Source organism: Gavialis gangeticus, unplaced genomic scaffold, assembly GCF_001723915.1.
Source record: "Gavialis gangeticus isolate Ggan-Ray unplaced genomic scaffold, GavGan_comp1, whole genome shotgun sequence".
In the NCBI taxonomy this organism is placed as follows: Eukaryota; Metazoa; Chordata; order Crocodylia; family Gavialidae; genus Gavialis; species Gavialis gangeticus.
The window spans coordinates 45,898,988-45,918,283 of NW_017728997.1; the positions used below are offsets into that span (position 1 = coordinate 45,898,988).

The 19,296-nt window shown below is 48.9% G+C and overlaps 1 protein-coding gene across 1 annotated transcript in view; it reads left to right on the forward strand.

The window, feature by feature from the left end:
* Window positions 1-13,681: 13,681 nt before the first annotated feature.
* The window catches only part of CAMKV (CaM kinase like vesicle associated), a 60,140-nt gene continuing 54,525 nt past the window's right edge, over window positions 13,682-19,296 (forward strand). Inside the window, exon 1 of the mRNA XM_019505138.1 lies at window positions 13,682-13,819. Coding sequence (XP_019360683.1) covers window positions 13,725-13,819 — 95 coding nt within the window. The 5' untranslated portion in view covers window positions 13,682-13,724. The remainder of the gene's footprint in view (window positions 13,820-19,296) is intronic.

A 19,296-nucleotide genomic window follows, 5' to 3' on the forward strand; every position in this document is an offset into this window, starting at 1 on the left:
GCTCAGAGCTGGCACCCAGGACCCAGCTGGAGGTGGCTGATGTCCTGGCCACTTGAGGCCAGGAGGACATGCTTTAACAGTTCAAAGCAGGCCACTACACTGAGAACATCTTCTGGGCGATAGCTGCCCACATGGCAGGGCGGCAGCACAGTGCTCTACAAAGGCCAGCTGTGCAGCCACATACCTGAGTATCGGCTGAAGCCGTGCAGTCCCTGTCCAGGTCTGGCAGGTGCACAGCCTTGGGACCCCATGCTGTTGCAGGTGGTAGCAGGTCACAGCCAGTCAGCAGCCTGCGCTGCCAGACTGCTGCAGTGGGTAGAGGGTGCAGGGAACTCTCGGTTAGGGTTGCTTCAGTAGTCCAGCTGGCACAAGGGGTCGTGTCCCCAGATACCAAGTGACCAAGCCCCAGGAGCTTCTGAGAACAAGTAACCCTGAGCTGCTTGCCAGGGCAGGTTTTTATACTGCTGCGGCCAGCACAGGTACTAGCCCCAGGTCTAATTCCTCCTGGGTGTAGAGCTGAGAGGAGCTGGGCAGGGTTATTTTGCCCCAAGTGGCACAACTTGTCCCACACCAAAATGCATGTCTGAGCATGTGTGCTGAGGCAGAAATTCCTGGCTCAAATTTGTGCTGCTTCTATTTGAGCTGCTGCAAGCACATGTGCCTGCATGTGTGGATGTGCCCCTAAGGTGCATTAGGTGGGGTAAATGCTGTATAGATATGTAGTTGCTATGGCCATTGTACAAACGTTGGTAAAACCCTCATTACAATAGTGTGTGCAGTTCTGGTCACCGGTGTTTGAAAAAAGCTTAATTTAAAGTGGAAAAATTCAAAGGATCACTAAAATGGTCATGGAAATTGAGACCTTTTCTTACGAAAGACGATTAAAGGAGCTTGGCTTGTTGAACTTAACTAAATGAAGACTAGAGGGGGTATGACCACTCTTTACAAGTAACATTCGTGAGGAGTATATTAGAAAGGAGAAGAGTTTTAAAAAGCAGCACAAGATCAAATGGCTATAAATTGATGATGGATACATTTAGATTGAAAATCAGAAGATTTCTAAATACCAGAGGAGTGAAATTTGGAGTGGTCTTCTAAACCAGATGGGGTGGAGAGGTGGCAGAGAACCTCAAATACATTAAGATTGACCTGGATAAGTTTATGGAATGGATGGCATGATGAGACGGGGAGTTCTGATCACTAATCAGTGTGTGTGGTATGATATGTAGAATCATGTGTTTTTGGTCCCTAGGGGTGGAAGGTGTGTTTTGTGCTTCAGGGATTTTCTTGGTTGACAGTAGGGACCAAGGAGGAATTTCTTCCCCTGCATGAATGCTACTGGCATTTGGGTGCCTTTCTTTCCTTTGAGGCACTGGGGCATTGGCTGGTGTTTTTTTGACTGGGTGCACTGTTGCTTCTGCCAGTAGAAAACCCAGAAGCAGAAAACCCAGAGGGGGACTGTGGGTGGGAGGATTGTGTGGGGAGTGCAGAGTTTGTGGGTGAGGGTGTAGGTTTTATGGATGGATTGTAGGGGGACTGGGCTGGGGAGACTGTGTGGCAGGGGTGGGTCCCCTGCTGCCCCCCCCTTATGGCACACAGCCCCCACACAGCAGTCAGCAGTAGGCCGTCAGAGCTCCCCAGTGGCGTGCGGTGCTACTTGAGACCCAGAGGCTCCATGTGGCACACAGAGCTGGCCCAGCCTGCTGGTGCATGCCTTTGAATAAGACCCAGCTGGCTCTTGCTGTCATCTGGGGTTCCTGGAACCACAGGCAGGAACCGTGTGCCATTGGGCCAGGTCAGCTCCTGCCTCCATGTGCTCCATGTGCCATTGGGCCAGCTGGCTCCATGGAGGCAGGAGTTGGCCTGGCCCAATGTTTCCTGTCTGCACTACAGTGAATCCTCTGGTGGCAAGAGCTGGCCTGTATCTGCGCAAAGGCATGGTCCAGTGTGATGGGCTGGCACCATATGCCACATGGAGCCCCTGGGTCTCAGGTGGTGCCATGCACTGCTGGGGGCTCTGCCAGTAGTGGGCCACAAGCATCCTGACAGCCCACTGCTGCCTCTGCTGCAGGAGAGGTTGTGCACCATGCTGGGGGGGGGGAGTGGGCAGGCGGGGTCCCCACTCTCACACACAGTCCCCCACACCCACAAACACCCATCCCTACACCTACCCACAAACCCCCCATACCCCCCTCAAACCCCACACTGCTCCCCTAACATCCCCCCCACAAATCTCATATCCAGCCACCATATGGGACAGGACCTGCTGATGGGAGCCGTGGTTGCCAGGGCAACTGCCACACTGCAGCCCTGCCTCATGCTCACACCAGTCTTGAGACATGTGGTCTCAGCCAGGGGGGGCTTCTGGTCCTAGGAACTACTTGAGGGGTGTGATGGGCTGGGGCAAGGTGACAGCAAGGGGGTGTGTGTGCGCGCGTGTGTGTGTGTGTGAGAAAGAGAGAGGTTGGGGTTGGGGGAGAGCTCCAGGTAGAAGAAGCTGCTAGAGCCAGGCTTAGAGCCCCCCTGCCCCACTAGAGCAGCCTGTGCAGGGGGAAGCCAGCCTGGAAAGGAAGAGGCTTGCCCAGTCCAGTCCGTGTGCCCCAGTTGAGGGTATCCCAAAAACAGCATGGGGATTGCTGAGGCCTGGGCACAGGTGTGGGGAGCAGAACAGTAAGGGCTGGCACTGCTCAGAGCCACAAAGCAGCAGGTGGGACAGCTGCAGCTGGAAGCATGTCCTAGTGCTGAGATGGAGCGGCTGCTGGGAGAAAGCTAGTGGGAGCAGGCAAAGACTGCAGGTCAGAAGTTGAGGGTCATTGGCAGGTTGAGGGTGAGGGGCATGGGCAGGGCACTGGCATCCCAGTGCTGCTCAGTGTTCCACATCCTGGTGAGTGAAGGGGGCAGGGGCAGCTCTGATTTTTCTATGATCCAAAAAAAAAAGCAAACACCAAAGTGTATAGATATTTAGAATTCATTTTATTATGATGGTAGAGGCACTGGTAGGCTTCCAGATTACTTTAAATTTGTAAATATATCAATAAAACATTGCCCAACTGATCTCTCTCTATATAGTGTTGATTCATTTTAATCATGGAAGAACGTGGATGTTAGGTATTTTAATGAGAGAATTTGGGGGTTTTATCAGAGAATATGGAATTTTTAAACGGGGAACACCAGGATTCCAGCTGGTGAGGCAAATGGGGGAACCCAGGCAGGAGGAGCCTGCCCAGGACCAGCACTGGGGACTCAGCTTGAGGGCATAGGAGGTGGCTGACCTTCTGGGCATTTGGGGCCAGGAGGACACGGTTCGACAGTTCAAAATGCAACAAACACATCTTCCGTGGCAGAGTGGGGGCACCAGAATACATGACAGCAGTGCTGCACCTGTGCAACCACGGCTCACTGGCAGGTGGCCCAGATGTGCAGGAGGCTCTGCTGCAGTGCCCATATCACAGCCCAGGAGGCTGTGCAGTCCCTGTCTGGGTCTGGCAGGTGCACAGTCATGGGGCTGTAGGTCCAAGAGGGTGGATGCTGTTGCAGGTGGTAGCAGGTCACAGCCAGGCAGCAGCCTGTGCTGCCAGACTGCTGCAGTGGGTACAGGATGCAGGGGGTACTCTAGGTTAGGGCTGCTTCAGCAGTCCAGCTGGCACAAGGGGCTAGTATCTCCAGATACCAACTGGCTGGGCCTCAGAAGCTCCTGAGAGCAAGTAGCCCTGAGCTGCTCACCAGGGCCATGGCTGAAGATCCAGGAGGAGCTGGTCAGGGTCAGCTTGCCCCAAGTGGAACAATTTGCCCCACACCAAAGTGCATGTTCAGACACATGTGCTGAGGCACAAATCTCCAGCACAAATTTGTGCCACTGTTATTTGAGCTGCTGCAAGCACACATGCCTGCATGTGTGGATGTGTCCAATATGGTGGGATTTCTATTTATTATTTATTTGTGTATGTGATTGCTGCCCATCCCAACAAAGGCTCAGGATGACTTATAGTAAGAGAACAGAACAATTTAACAGGGCAAGTAAAATATCAAAATAAAATAACAACTAAACAACATCTTGGCCTAACTTTGTTTGCTAAATGGCTGCCCAAATAGGAAGATCTCGCACCGTTTCTGAAAGATGTCCAGGCTCGGACTCTGGTAGGCCTCAAGAAGGAGGAAACTCCAGAGCTAAGAAGCAACTACCAGGACTGACCTCCAACACATTTTACCAAGCAGTGGAGGTTCACTGATACAATGATTCATATTATATCAGCACCAATAAAAGGAAAATTGACGTTGTCAGCAATCGGTTTTATTTAGCTGATGTGGGCGATAATGTTGCCAATAAATGCCATGTGCATGGGCACAGCTGCAGCATCCATGCAGCCAGACTGGCAGCTTGGACAGCAGCCTCCAGCTGGTAAGTCTGTTGGGGGGAAGGGGCAGCGGTGGGGGGAGCAAATCAAGGCCCCCACGGTGAGGGAGGGAATGGGACTAGGGCTGGGGCAGGTGCCCAGCCAAGGCAGGTAGGGACACGGGACAGAGCTTCAAGTGTTTCATTGGGGTCGGGGGCAGCTCTCACTGCTGCATGCACCCCCGGGGGAGTCATGGGGGGGCATGTGCCCCCCAGATCTCTGCACAGGGCAAGGGTGGGCTGCCACTGCAGGCTGGGGTTGGGGGTGGTGCTGGGTTCTTCTTCGTGGGAGGGTTGGGCCAGGGCTGTGCTCAGGGCAGGCATTAGTGGTGGTAGCGCTGGGAGCAGGGGCTGTGGTGAATTCTGGGGTGGCCATAGCTTACCCTGTAGCCTCCCCCTCCTAGTGCCGACCACCAACCACCCCAAGCACTGTCCTGGCCAAACCCCCCTGCTTGGAAGAGCCCGGTGCTGCCCTCGGGCCCAGCCCATAGCGGCAGTCTGCCCTTGCCCCATGCACAGATATGGGGGGCATATGCCCCATGTGCCTCCTTTGGGGGTGCGCTCAGTGGCAGAAGTCACCCCGCCACTCTCCCTGGATGAGCTGATCACGGCTCCATCCCACTCCCCTCCCCTCCCTACACTAGCTGGGTAGCATCTACCCGTGCCCCAGCCCCACTGCCTCCCTCACCATGGGGGCCTCAGTCTGTCCCCACTATGTCCCTTCCCCAAAGCAGGATGCTGCTGTCCAACCTGCCGGGCTGCATATCAGCAATCAGATCAGTATCGGCTGAATGGCTTGTTAATGAGCCATCAGTATCGCCCAAAAAAATTTTATTACTGCACCCCTACCAAACAGATTTGGTGTACTGGTGGTACTTGCAGGAGATTTTTCTCACTTGACCCTAGGGGATGTGATGGACCATAAAGGAGAAGGTGGTCCCTTTGGTATATAGGACCAAGGCTATTTAGGTCAAAACCAACACATTAAATTTTGCCCAGGAAGCTACTGGGACCCAGTTCAGATACTGGAGGCCTAGTTATGTATTCTTGGTGACCCACCCCTGTCAGAAGGTATATTGCTGTGATCTACACCAGCTGCAGCCTTTGGACAACTTTTAGGAGCAACAGTATGTAGAGCATGTTGCAGTACTTCAGATTTGACATTATGAAAGCAAGGATTATGATGATCAGGTTTGAAGCTGAAAGAATGGGTAGCAGCCTTCTCACCAGGTGGGACTGCTGCTATCACTGCCATCTGAAGATCCAGGAGCACCCCAAGGCTGAGAACCTGAGTGATAAGAGGAGCTGAACCCCATCCAAGATGGGTGTTTCAGTCTCCCCAGTTAAGTGGTCTATAGTACCATTATGTTTGTCTCATGTGGATACAGTTTCAATTGATTCACCCACATCCAGCCCCCAAGTACAGCCAGGCACTAGGAAAGGACTGAATCTGTGGGGCCAGGGTTAGAAGAGAAGGAGAGGTAGAGCTGGATATCGTCTGCATAATCATGACATCTCTAATTCTACTTCATCTTTTTTGAGATGTGGGGACCAGAACTGCGCACAATATTCAAGACATGGGCGCACCATGGATTTGTAGGATGGCATGATGATGTTCTCCATTTTGTTTTCAAGTCCCTTCATAATGATGCCCAACATTTTATTGGCTTTTTTGTTTGCCACTGCACAATGAGCTGATGTTTTTGAAGAACTGCCTACAGTGACTCCAAGATCTCTTTCCTGAGTTGTAACAAATAGTTGAGAATCCACTATTGCATATGTGTGTTTGTGTGTATGTTAAGGTTATTTTTCCCTAGGTGCATTACCTTGCACTTGTCAAAATTAAAGTTCACCTGACATTTTTTTGGCCACTCACGCAGTTTGGTGAGATTTTTCTGCAAATCCTCTCTATCAGGTTGGGACTTGACTACCCAGAATACTTTGGTATCATCTGCAAACTTGGATATTTCACTGTGCACCCCCATTTCTGGGTCATTCATAGTTTCATAGTTTCCAGGGTCAGAAGGGACCTGAGCAGATCATCGAATCCAACCCCCTGCCATGGCAGGAAAGAGTACTGGGGTCAAACGACCCCAGTAAGGTGTTCATCTAACTTCCTCTTAAAAACCCCCGGGTAGGAGCCTGTACCACCTCTCTTGGAAGTTGGTTCCAGACCCTAGCCGCCCTGACTGTGAAATATCGCCTCCTGTTGTCCAACCTAAACCTACCCTCTGCCAGCTTGTGACCGTTATTCCTGGTCACTCCTGGCGGTGCTCGGGGGAACAGTGACTCCCCCAATGCCTGCTGATCTCCCCTGACTAGTTTATAACAGGCCACAAGATCCCCCCTCAGCCTTCTCTTTTGGAGGCTGAACAGGTTCAGGTCTCGTAGCCTCTCCTCATAGGGCCTGCCCTGCCGTCCCTTTGATCATGCGAGTGTTTAACAAAATAAGGCTCTCTATCTCATCATTGACCCTCTCCATCTCAAAGCAGCATAGGCCCTGCTTCATGGTGGCTTTCCACTTGCAGCAGTCCGAAGCAATTGACTCCCACCAGCATTGGCCATTGATGAACAGCTTGCAAAGGTTTTTCTTGCAGACATCAACAAAACGGAGTTTGGGCTGTCCAAGTTGACGTCTGCCAATGGCCAGCTCACTGTAGAGTATGTCCTTGGGGATGTGGCCATCGCACATACAATTTACACGTCTTTGGTCTGTCTCAAGAGCACAAACATACTGGGTATCTCGGCCCATCCCAGAACAGTGAAGTTGGGGATTTTATTATGGCATGTTATGCCCAGCATACAGTGGAGACATCGAAGATGAAAACTGTTCAGTTTTCTTTCTTCCTTGGCATAAGGAGTCTATGTTTTGCTGCCATACAATAGAGAACTAAGTATGCAAGCCCTGTAGGTGGACATCTTTATCGACAGAGTGAGTGCTCCTTTTTTCCAAACTCTCTTTTAGAGTCTATCCTTGAGTCTACCCTGAGTCTCATACCTTGAGACTCAGGGTAGACTCAAGCCATGGCATTGCTTGACTTTCAAATGTGAGCATTAATTTCAATTTCCAAGCCAAGATTTTGTGAGATGGTGGAGCCCAAGTAAATTTTCAACCACTTCCAGGCTTTCATCATTTATTCTAACTTCAGGAGGGCAATCGCCTTGTTGACCCATAACCACTGTCATCTTTAGGCTAATAATGGTCAGATTGAAATCATCACAAGCCCAAGAGAAGCAATCCATGAGACTTTGCAGTCCTGCTTCTGAATGACTAACAATTACTGTGTTGTCAGCAAAGAGCCTTTTACAGACAAGAACTTTCAGGTTTTCATTTTCTGTTTGAGACGAGCAAGGTTGAAGAGTTTTCCATAGGATCTAGTCTGAAAGTATACTCCTCAAGAGCCACTGAATGCATATTTGAGTAGGACAGTGAAGAAAATCCCCAAAAGCATCAGAGCTAGGACACAGCCCTGTTTCACACAACTCTTGATTTCTAATTCTTCCAAACATGATCCATCAAACTGCACTGTTCCATACATGAAAGGGCTTGATGATGCTCAAGGGCTTAGGAAGGCAGCCAGTCTTCTTCAGGATTGAAAACAAACCATCTTTGCTGACAAGATCAAAAACTTTGGAGAGAGCAACAAATGCTATGTACAAAGATTTCCTTTGTTCATGGCACTTTTCTTGTAGCTGTCTCAAGGTGAGTATTATATCTGTCATGGATCTGCTGGATCTGAAACTACATCGAGACTCACGGTAGACTCTGTCAGCAAGGGTCTGCAGTCTTAGCAGGATGACTTTGGTGAACAGCTTTCTGATATTGTGAAGTACGGATATAGCTCAAGTGACTATGCTGGCAGCCTTCATGTATTGAGGAATTTCACCTTCTTTCCAACACATACATACTAATTCATGCAGATAGAGGATGACAGACTTCCTACACTTAATAACGTCAGCCAGTATGCAATCCACCTGGGGCTTTATCACAAGCAAGATAATCAGTGGCTTTTCCTAATTAATACCTGTGGCAGACTAGTAGGGGGTGCTCCTGCGTTGAGCCACCTATCTCACTGCGCCCGACCACCTTCCAGGCTCCAAGTGCCTCCCTGGGGGCGCCTCATGTCTGGCCGACCCCCTTCCTGGAGCACATCTGCTAGCCTGGGGGTAGAGCTGCCACCACCCAGGGATGGGCTTGATTCTGGCACTGTGCCCCCTGGGAAACACAGGCCTAGTAGCCCTCGAGGGTACTTGACTCACTTCAAGAACCTGGGGTGCTTCCCTCAGTCAGAAGCACAAGTAGTGGTCTCCTTTAGTCAGCTGAACCAAGGGGACCCCAAGGCATAATCTAGACCTACTCCCATTAAGTTTCCCATGCTAGGTACAAAGGAGAACTTTATTGGTTACAAGGAGTAGGGTTGGAATAGGGTACAGAGTTGAATAGTATCAGAGAAATACCATAGAACAAACAGGGTGGCTGGAGTAGCTTTTGATCACGCATCTGAGTTACTGGAAGCTGTATATCTAGTTAGATCTCAGGTAGCTTACTCACAGGTATCATCCAGAGGCAGGTGGAGATTCCCTCGGGAGGCAGGCCGTTCCTTGATCATGAGTTTAGAGAGAGAGAGCAAGTTTCATATGGTCCAGCTCTTCTCTCTCTCTGAGTTTTCCTCATGGCTGCTGCCCCTTACTCCTGGGCAGTCCTTAACTTATATAGCCCTTATAACCTCATTTACCTGGTCCAATGGAGGCCAGCACCTGCTGGCTGTCAGCCAACCAATTTGAAATGCATCACTGGTTGCTGGGCAGACTGGCAGTCTCTAGCCCACCAAGATGCCCAAGCCCCTCACCCAGGTATGTGATGCCAGTCATGTAGGCAGAGGGAGCAGGTTTCCCCCCTCCCTCAGAAATGTATCCAGCTCAGGTTACCTAAAGAGATAGGGTAAGGTGTGTATCCTCTGCTGGGCCCATCTTAACCAAACTGTCACAGAACAGAGTTTTTGGGAAGAAACAGAGGTGGCCTTCTGCCACAATACCAATGTATGATCAGTATCACAGTCAGCACTCTGATAGGACTGCATGATGTTAATATCACAGAAGTCTTGTAAGCAGGTGATAATTAGGTCAAGTTGTTGCCAATGTCCAGATCGTGGGTGGCATCAAGATACCTCGTGTTGAGGTTTCACATTGAAGAAAGAATTTATTATGCATAGCTTGAGGAAGTGTTTCCCGTTTTCATTCATTTTGCTGACACCATTGGCACCCAAACAATGAGGCCAGGCAGTGTGCTTAGTGCCAACCCTTGCATTGAAGTCTCCAATCAGGAGGATTTTTTCATTAGGTGAAAAATTACTGATTAAGGCACTAAGCTCATCATAAAAGTGGTCTTTTGATTTGGATGAAGTGGTGAGAACAGGGGCGTATGCACGTAAGGGGACCAGAGGCAATAGTGAGTCGAAGTCACAGTCGCAGTAGTGAGCCGAAGTACCATTAATCTTTCAGAGCCTTTGTTTGGTGGTACCATTGCAAACACCAGTTTGTTTTTGACTGCAAAGCCAACATCGTGCTCTCCTATTTCTTCGGGATGTTTGCCACACCTAAAAAGGTGTAGTTCTTTTCTTTCACGCAACTGGTGCCTTGTAATCCAGTCTCTTGTAGTGCGATCATATTAACATTCAGTCTTAGCAGTTCCACATCAATGACTGCAGTTTTGTGTACCATCAACCGTTTGGAGAACACTGGATATACCTGGGGTCACTGTACTTATGTTCCAACTTCCAGTCTTTAGGATTAAAAGGTTTTCCTTCATATTTTTTGTAGTAGCTGGTGGTGCACAATAGACTGCTTTCAAGTTGAATCTCTAAGCTTCAAACACCTGCTGAAGTGTCACTGTGGCAGAAAAACATCATATTGGCTGGGGACTGTCCAGCTTGAGGCAAATGGTCATTTTCCAATGAGGTGCAATGACCTCTCCCACTGTTGGAGACAGCCTCTGGTGCCTGGATCTATGCCAATCTATTCACGGATTATAACTGGTAACTGTTGACTCCTGTTTGTTTCAATGCATTGGCGAAGCTGGAGTGACCTCTCCAGGGCACAAATCCTGAGTGTTTTCTAAGTGATCAAGAGTTTCAGAATCACCCTTTTTACTTTGCCAACGTGTCCATTGGAAAAGTAGAACCAATACAGTGTGGGGCTGCAAAAGTTGTAGGAGTTGCCAGAAAGAAGATTAAATAATTGCCTAACTGCCTTAGGGTGTCCACTCCAGATTTTCTTGCCATGCTATAGTCCTTTAAGAAAGATCTATGCCACAGTTGTTCAGTTTCAGAACAGATCAAGAGCCACCTGCATTCCAGATGCCATATCTCATGCAGTAGTGGGAGTGGATGCTTGGATGCTGCTGTTTCTATAGCCAAGTTCAGTGTGCTATTCTATAGATCAACCAGGCCATCAATAGAGTAACCATCATAACTGGCTCCATGAGTCTTCAGTCAGCCTACAGCCCTGATAGCAACAACAAAGGATAGAGACTCTAGGGCAGAGATGGGCAAAATATGGCCTGTCAACTAATTGGGTCCAGCTTTCAGGCAGACATCCTCTGACTGATTGGATCTGGCCCACAGCTGCCCCCATGGTGCTCCACATGGGGTCGAGCCCCACTTGCTTCCACCCCAGGCAGTCTGTGCTGCACTTCCACCTGTGCCTGCCAAGCCTGGCCCTGGCCAGTGTGCACAGCTTCCTGGCAGGGTTGCTCCCAGTGCCACTGCAGCTACCTGGGTGCTGTTCAGCTCCCCCCACCTCCAGTGGCTGTTTCTCCTCTTCCTGCACTGCTCCAAGTGGGGTGGTGGGGGAGCTGCAGCCAGGTGGCTCCTACCCCAGCACACAGGGCTTTAGCTCCAGCTCCTGGCTGCTTTCCACCCACTCAGCCACCTGCAAGTGGCTGCTCATCACACCCAGCAGGCAGAGTGTGTGGAAGGTGGCTGGGAGCTGGAGTTGGAGATGGTGCACTGTGGGAGGAGTCATCAGGTTGCAGCTTCCTCCCCCCACCCCCTCACCTGGAGTGGGGCAGGAGGAGGAGTAGCTGCCAGAGGTGGGGGGAACTGAGGAGTTGAGCCAGAAGCAGCCCTGCTGGGAAGCTGTGCATGCAGCCTGGGGCCGGGGCCAGCAGCTGAAGGGAGCACAGAGTGCACCTGCATTGTACCACCAGGGTGAGGTCTACTGCATGTGCCCCATTACCTTCCTGCATCCCTGGCTGCCTCCCAGGACCTAGCACACAGGAAGCCCATACCCACCCCGACATGCACATACCCACCCCCACCCCCTCCACAACTCCTTCCCCCCACAATAGACAAGACTAAGACTTTATTTGGAGCTAGTGTGCAATTGCTTCTATATATGCTATTCAAAAAAACATAAATCAGGACAAAAATTATTTTTTTAAATAAAATTAAAATATTTTATAGCATATATTTGATTTTTAGTATAAGATTTGTTTTTATCTACAATTTGTTAAAATATTATCTTCTAAAAGATTTTATGTGTATGGCCCTCAACAGCTCACCGAAACTTGTTAAGTGGCCCCCCCAGTCGAAATTATTGCCCAACCCTGCTGTAGGAGGTAGTGGTCTGACTTTGGCAGGAATTTGTTTAGAATTTCAGAAAAACCTTTGATAACATTCTTTGCTAGCAGCTACTAAAGAAGCTAAAGAACTCATGGAGTGAGAAGCAAAGTATTTTCTACGATCAAAAACAAGCTAAGAAATCAAAAAGAAACAGAATAGGACTAAATGGTCAATTTTCCTCAGTTTTCTTTAACTGCAGGGTTTCTCAAAGTTCTATATTGGGTCCTGTGTTTTTTAATGTTCCAGAAAAGGGGGTAGCTAACTTTGATGATGACAAAAAGTTATTTAGGTTAGTCAGGTTTGGAAAAGGCTTTGAGGAATTTCAAAGGGACCCAACCAGGCATTGTGGACAGGCAATGTTACTGTAAGCAGTGGTGACATGTAGGGGGTGCAAGGAAGTGCATGTGTACTCCCTGACAGCGCTAGTGCACCCCTTGATTGGCTGCACTTGCTGCTTAGCCGATGCTTGGAGGGGGGCGGTGGGAACGCTGGTGCCCCCGCTACAAGTGCCGGCCGGGGAGTGGAACACTGTTGCACTTCTGGAAGCGGCAGCAGCAATTGGCCATCTCAAGATCAGTCGGTGGGATTGGCCGCAGGGTTACCCTGCCCCCAGTTGCTGACTGGTTGCTGCGGGGGGGACATGCACCCCCCGCCCCCTGACTAAGGCAGCACCAGTTGCCCATGACTGTAAGAGAAGTTTAGTGTCAATAAGGGCAGAGTAGCATGCATTGAAGGAGAAAATTTAAACTATTTGCACACCTTAAAGAGTTTTAAATTCACTATCAGTTCAAGAAAGGGACCTGGGTGTCAGTGTGCACAGCTCAGTGGAGTGCAGCTGTGGTCAAACAGCTAATTAGGGAACTTGACAAATGGGAAAACATCATGGTGACTATTGTAATGCTTGTATATAGATCCAGAGTGCAGCCTTATCTGGATCTTGTGTGCAGGGCTGCCTGCTCCATCTCCAAGGGGAAGGAACTGATGGGGGTCTCGGGGTGGTTGAAAAGAGTGACAAAGGAACTTTTCTGTGATGAAAGATTAAAGAACTGGAACCTTTGTCTGAGAGGAGATGAATGAGGGGAGGCAGACACAAATCTATAAAATAACAACTGACTTAAAGAGCGACTAGGAGTGTCTACTCCTTTCAACTCAGAACATAATAACAATAAAAAGTTAATGAAACAGAAAGGTAAGGAATTCAGGTGTGAGGAAGTATTGTTTCATTCAGGAATGATTAAGCTATGGAACTTGCTGCCAAATAACTTGGCCAAGAACGTGGCAAGGTACAGTGAGACAGATAAGACTAGCCAGATTTATAAGCCTGACTGATGATAGCAAAAAGTATATTGGACTGGGTTTAAGCCACTCCGATTGTTAGGAACAAAGGTAAGAGTTGATGATATAGACAAATTGCTACATATCTGCTGTGCCTCAGTTCTTACCTATTCCTCTAGTGCTGGCCACTGTTAAGAGACAGGATGCCAAGCTCATCAGCTCTTCAGGTGTCCCTCACAGAGGGACCTGTGGATGCCAGACAGAAAGCAAGGGATGGGGGTCAGAGCAGAGGGTAGGGCTCTAATCCCTGTATTTTTTTTCTCTGTGTTCCGAAGAAGGATGTAAAGTAATCTGTGTAGCTGCCTTGCCAGCCCCAGCCATCACTGCCTCAGACACTAATCCAGCTTCTTTGCCTTCCAGCATCGGGCCTGGCAATGCCGTTTGGTTGTGTAACCCTAGGGGACAAGAAAGATTACAACCAGCCATCTGAGGTGACTGACAGATATGACTTGGGGCAAGTTATCAAAACGTGAGTTTGGACCTTACACCACTACCACACTGTCTCTTTTCCCTTGCCCTTTCCTGCCTCTGCCCCATTTCCTGTTGTGTCTTTTACTCTTCCATCGTTAATATGTCATACATAGGAATTGGGTAGGATCCCTTTATGGCCCATCTATGCTGAAAGACTGTTATTTATTGATATAAACCACTTAGGGGTCAGGAATGGACAGATGTGCAACTGCCCAAAGGTAACAGGCGCTATTACCTTTCCAGGTAGTGAGGGAGCAGGTATAGCTTGTTTGAATGGACACAGAGAGATGAAACCTAAATTGATGCAACTTACACTGGTAGGTTTTTACTGCTGATTCCTTCAGGGGCAAATCTCCAACAGGCTGGATTAAGTTTTCTCAGTTTAGGGTTTTGTGTCATGTGTCTGCTACTCGTACATTGGTGTAATATATATAATACACACAAACTATGTTAGGAGAGCATTAAACTTGCAAAGCCAGAGTTATGGCTAAATGTGCATTTTCAGTATGACAATTGTCATTAATTATGCAATCACATACTAACTACTCTTATCCCCAGGACACCTCTCTCAGCTAGGGTGAACAGTGCTCCACAAAAGAGCAGTTATTCAATATTTGTTCTTCTTCTAATTGGTCAGTAAGGGCAGTGGTCTATTTCCTTCTTGTTCATCTAAGCATTCAGATTTGGTCAGCTGGATGGCACTTTTCATCATTAAACTGTCAAAAATACCACTTATGCACATACTGGCATTCTTTTCCCTGAGCACATAGCCCTGAGCATGCGAACAAAAGTGCAAGACTACGTAGTTACACAGAATGAGCATGTATAGTAGTAGCAAGAGCCTGTATGCATGCCCCTTGTGGATGCATATTGTTCTTAGATGCCCGGAAATAGAGTTGGCCAAAGCCTCTATGTATTAGTTTTAGGCTCGGGAACAGCAGAGGAGTGTACGTGTGCACGTACCTCCCCTCATAGTTCAATAGTTAATGCACTCACCTGGAAAGCTGCAAGTGCTGGATTTTTGGCTCCCCTCACCTGGTGGTAGTAGGGAACAGGTTTATGTGTCTTTGACCTCCTAGTACAGCATGCTAACACCACATCACAGGTCAGCTGTCACTTATGCTCCTTGAAGCAAAGCCAGTAATACAGTCTTTGGAAAATGTGTATGGAGAGGCAATACAGAGAGAATCTTCTGCCTTACTGGGAGCAGAAGCCCAGCTAGAACTGAGGAGCTTTCCACTCCTTTCAAAGCAACAGGCACACACTCTCACTTGCTCTACTCGTCTTGCCCTCAATGATCTCCCTCATGTCTTTCTCCTGTGGCTGCCCAAGGAGCCAACTTCAAAAGGAACACCAGAGAACAATCTAAATAATAGCTGGCCTGTGGTATGGTGTCTGGAGTGCTATGATGGGAAATCATAGGGCTCCAGGTTCAACCCCCTCCAGGAAAAGGTCCCAGCACTCAGGACCTTCACCTCCCTAGGTGAGTGCCACTGAACTCCCTTGGAGGAAAGAGATGGTCTCTTTCATCTTGTTGCCAGTACATAGGCCTAGTTTGGGCATGCACAGTCATCCACATGCACAGGCCTAGGTGGCTAGGCTTTCTTGACATTTAGTGACCAAATCTGCACATTTAGAAATGCAGGTAAGAAAAGAATGTTACCTTATATGACATGATGCTTTGTGTGATGCAAAACCTGTTCTGAAGAAAGACTGAATAAGTACGTACAGGCTTTTCTCTGGTGCTGATCACTATTGGCTAGCAGCTCCTGTTAAGCCTATAGACGAAACATTTGCTGAGTTTGTGGCAATTTTACAAAAATCAACTCTTTCTAAAGCAATTGGTGAGTATGGGACCTGTTTGCTTTTATAAATGGAATAAGAAACAGAATTGTTTTGCCTTTCCCATATAACACATCCACATATAACATGCACCCTATTTTTGGAAGGCCCCAAAAAGGAATAAAAATAACATTGGTGTACAGGTAAGTTCCAAAGGTCTGGGGCTTCCAGGACTGTGGACCATGTGCAGGACCTGGGGACCAGTAGGTGGGGGCCATGTTGTGGGGCTGGGGGGCCAGCAGTCATGTGTTGGGGCCCCATCTGGCATGCTGATGCTGGGGCCCCATGATGGGACATGATCCAGCATGCTGTCAATGGGGCTATATGGCAGGGCTGGGGGCCAGGAGTTGGGGGCCACATGTGGGAAGTGACCCAATCTGACACGGAGGCCTAATCTGGCACATCAACTCCAGGGCTGCGTGGCAAATCCGACTCTATACATTGGCTCCAGGGCTGTGTGCTGAGTCCAAAAGGAAGACCGCGCCCCAGCTCTAGAGCCATGTGTTGGGTCAGACCCAATACCACAGCAATTAATACTGCCACCACTCTGCCACAGCAGTTAATGTTGCCACCACTTTGCACACTCTCCTCCCTTCCCCCTGCCCATTACCCTCTGCCAAATTTCCAGATACAAGAGGAGCCCTTTTCCTCACATATAGCACACACCCCAATTTTCCCCAGCTGGTTTTGGGAGAGGGAGGTGCAGGCTATATACTATTTTCAGAGCATGTACCTGAATTAAGAAAATTGAGAGCACTAATAGTCCAAAGAGAGTGTTGTTGATGCACTAAGGGACTGGATAGTGTATGATATACAAAATGAAACAATAACAAAATAGCCATTGACTGAGACTGTTATCTTATTGTCAAATCAGTAGACATTTCTGTATCATTAGAACCAGCTATTAAAGATACCAGGAAGCTGTAATAACATTATGTGAGCATGACATCAAATAATCTGAAGTTCAAGCACAATGTAAAGGAAACTGAAAGAGTTTTGCTTTTAGTCTCACAATGCAAATGTAACCTAGGCACACGGTGCTACCCATGGCCACCACCAAATAGTGGGATCCTGGGGTGCCTGGTAGCCAGTGACCTTGCCTAACCCTTCTTGTAGCTGCAGCACGTTCCTCAAGAAGAGGGTCCCCCTGTACAGAGGATGAACCTTGCAAACAGGGTTAACTATATACAGGATTAACTATATACAGTATAAATTACAAATAATCAAACAGGTTTAACTCATAAGGGCTATTAAAGAGAACATACAATACACACCCACAACCCTGGTAATGATGGTCACAACATATAACCTTTTCTTTGAATACCCATAACCTACAAGGAGAGTAGTAATCACAGATAGATATTAAGGCACCAACACTGAACCAACTGAGTTACAGGCTTATAGGTTTGCCTGTACTTATGTACACAACCAATCAATAACTTTTATACACCAGGATGAATATGATGGCTCTCTGCACACTTAACAGCCTGGGATGATGCTGTGAGAAGAATAGCTACTTCTTTGCCCCTCTCACTGGAGCATGGGCAGATCCTCCTTGGTTTGGATCCCTTTATGCTTACTTCAGGTGTCACACGCTGCCAGCCATCACTCCCTCCTGGCATCTGCAGTACACTTCTCACCCCTGATCTCTGTTCCCTGACGCAGCTGGCCACAGGGTCTGGGTTGCTGGCTCAGGCAGTCCCCCTGGCCAGTACATACAAACCCCACCAGGCAATCAGGAGAGGGTTTTGTCACCACCTTGTCCTGGCTTTCTACAGGGTGCCTCATCCCAGGTAAGTAGGGGTAAGTGTCCCCTAAACCCCCCTTTCCCCACCACGAACCAGGTGACTTTTCTGGCTCCCTGTGTCCCACCATCTTCAACCCCGCACACAGTTGGACCAGGCCTGTCTCCCTCCGGTCCCTCCTGCTCCATGCACACTCCACCCATGCAAGGCTTGTATGATCCTTCCCTGCTAAGCCACAGCACAGCTCTCCTGTACGTTTTGGGGGGGGGAAGATTCCTGGGCTCAGACATCTCCCTGAGCCTGCAGCAACTCCCTCAGTGGCTCTGCAGGCTTCAGGGAAGAACCCCTGCAGACAGGCTTCCTCCAGCCTTCAGCCTGCAGTGTGGGCCATTTCTCTCTCTTCCCCCAGGGGGGAGGGGGAAAACCCTGTTATCCATGACTTCCCTAGCCAATCCCCAACAGGGATTTCTTCTGGAGGCCTCCACAATGGCCCCTGTTCCTTTTTTCTCTCCCAGAATGGGTCCCTCCAGACAGGCTTCATCTGCCGACACTGGTACCTTCCTTGGGACAAGCATTCCATTTTCACAGCACATTGTCTCTAGAGGGGCAGGCTTCCCATGCTGCTGCCCAGCTGTGCTTCTCATGAGACACTCCCCCTTTAGGTAATCAGTCTTACTGCTTGTTACACAAATGACAGTTGGTTTGAGGAAAACCTTGGAGGAAACACTAAATTGGGGGAAATGAAGAAAATGTATAGGTCAGTGCAAAAAGCACAACAGTTGTCTGCCAAGGGCAACAGTAGAACATTTTAGATTCACTACCTTGTAAGTGACTACATGGAGACTGATATAGTATTGCTATATCTGTTTAATGTAGAGCAGAGGTGTCAAATTCACTTGGGGCTCTGGGCCAGATACAGACTGGAGCTCTTTGTTGGCCAGATCCAGCCCTGGGTATGGGGGCAACCACTGTGACCTGTACAGTGGTGGTGACTGCAGAAGCAGTGGTGGCAGATCCAATGGTGAGGGGTCCAGTAGGAGCAGTAGCTGATCCAGAGATGGTGAGGGACCTGGAGCAGGGGTCCAGCAGCAGTGGGGATCCAAGAGCACAGCAGGGGTCAGGGCCAGCTACAGCAGCAACTGAGGCTCACCACCAACAGCCATGACCAGCAGGGCCAAAGGGTCCCACATTCTGTGAGACAAAATGCCGCCTAACTTTCAGAATCCTGCTGGTAACCCAGTGAGCTGGATAAAGGGGCTGCACAGACTGGATCTGGCCTCTGGGCTATGTTTGACACCCCAGCATAAATGATAATTAATAAAGTATTTAGATTCTGTCGCAAAAAAAAAAGGTAAAAGTTTTTAGATATGTGGGGAGCTGGAGGAAAAGCAAGAGCAACATTGGACCCCTGCTAAACCAGATGGGACAACTGACAATCAATGCCCATGAAAAAGCAAGCTTGCTTAATGGGTACTTTGCATCAGTTTTTCACCAGTCCCATGGGATGCCCCTGCCCACTGTGGGTCAGGGAGGCCCAGGTGAGGGAGATTCCTTAACTTCCATCAAAGCTGACCTCGTGACACCTTCAAGTCAGCCTCCCCTGACAGTTTATACCCCACGGTAGTCAAGGACCTGGCTAGCATCATAGCCCAGCCCCTGGCATGGATCTTCGAGAACTCCTGGTGCTCTGGTGGAGTGCCCAAAGATTGGAAGAAAGCCAATGTGGTGCCTATCTTCAAGAAAGGGAGGAAAGTAGATCTGGCAAACTATAGGCCCATCAGCCTGACCTCTATCCCAGGGAAGGTCTTGGAAAAGATTATCAAATAGACCATTCTTAACAGACTGGCTGATGGCAACATCCTGAGGGATAGCTAGCATGGGTTTGTTG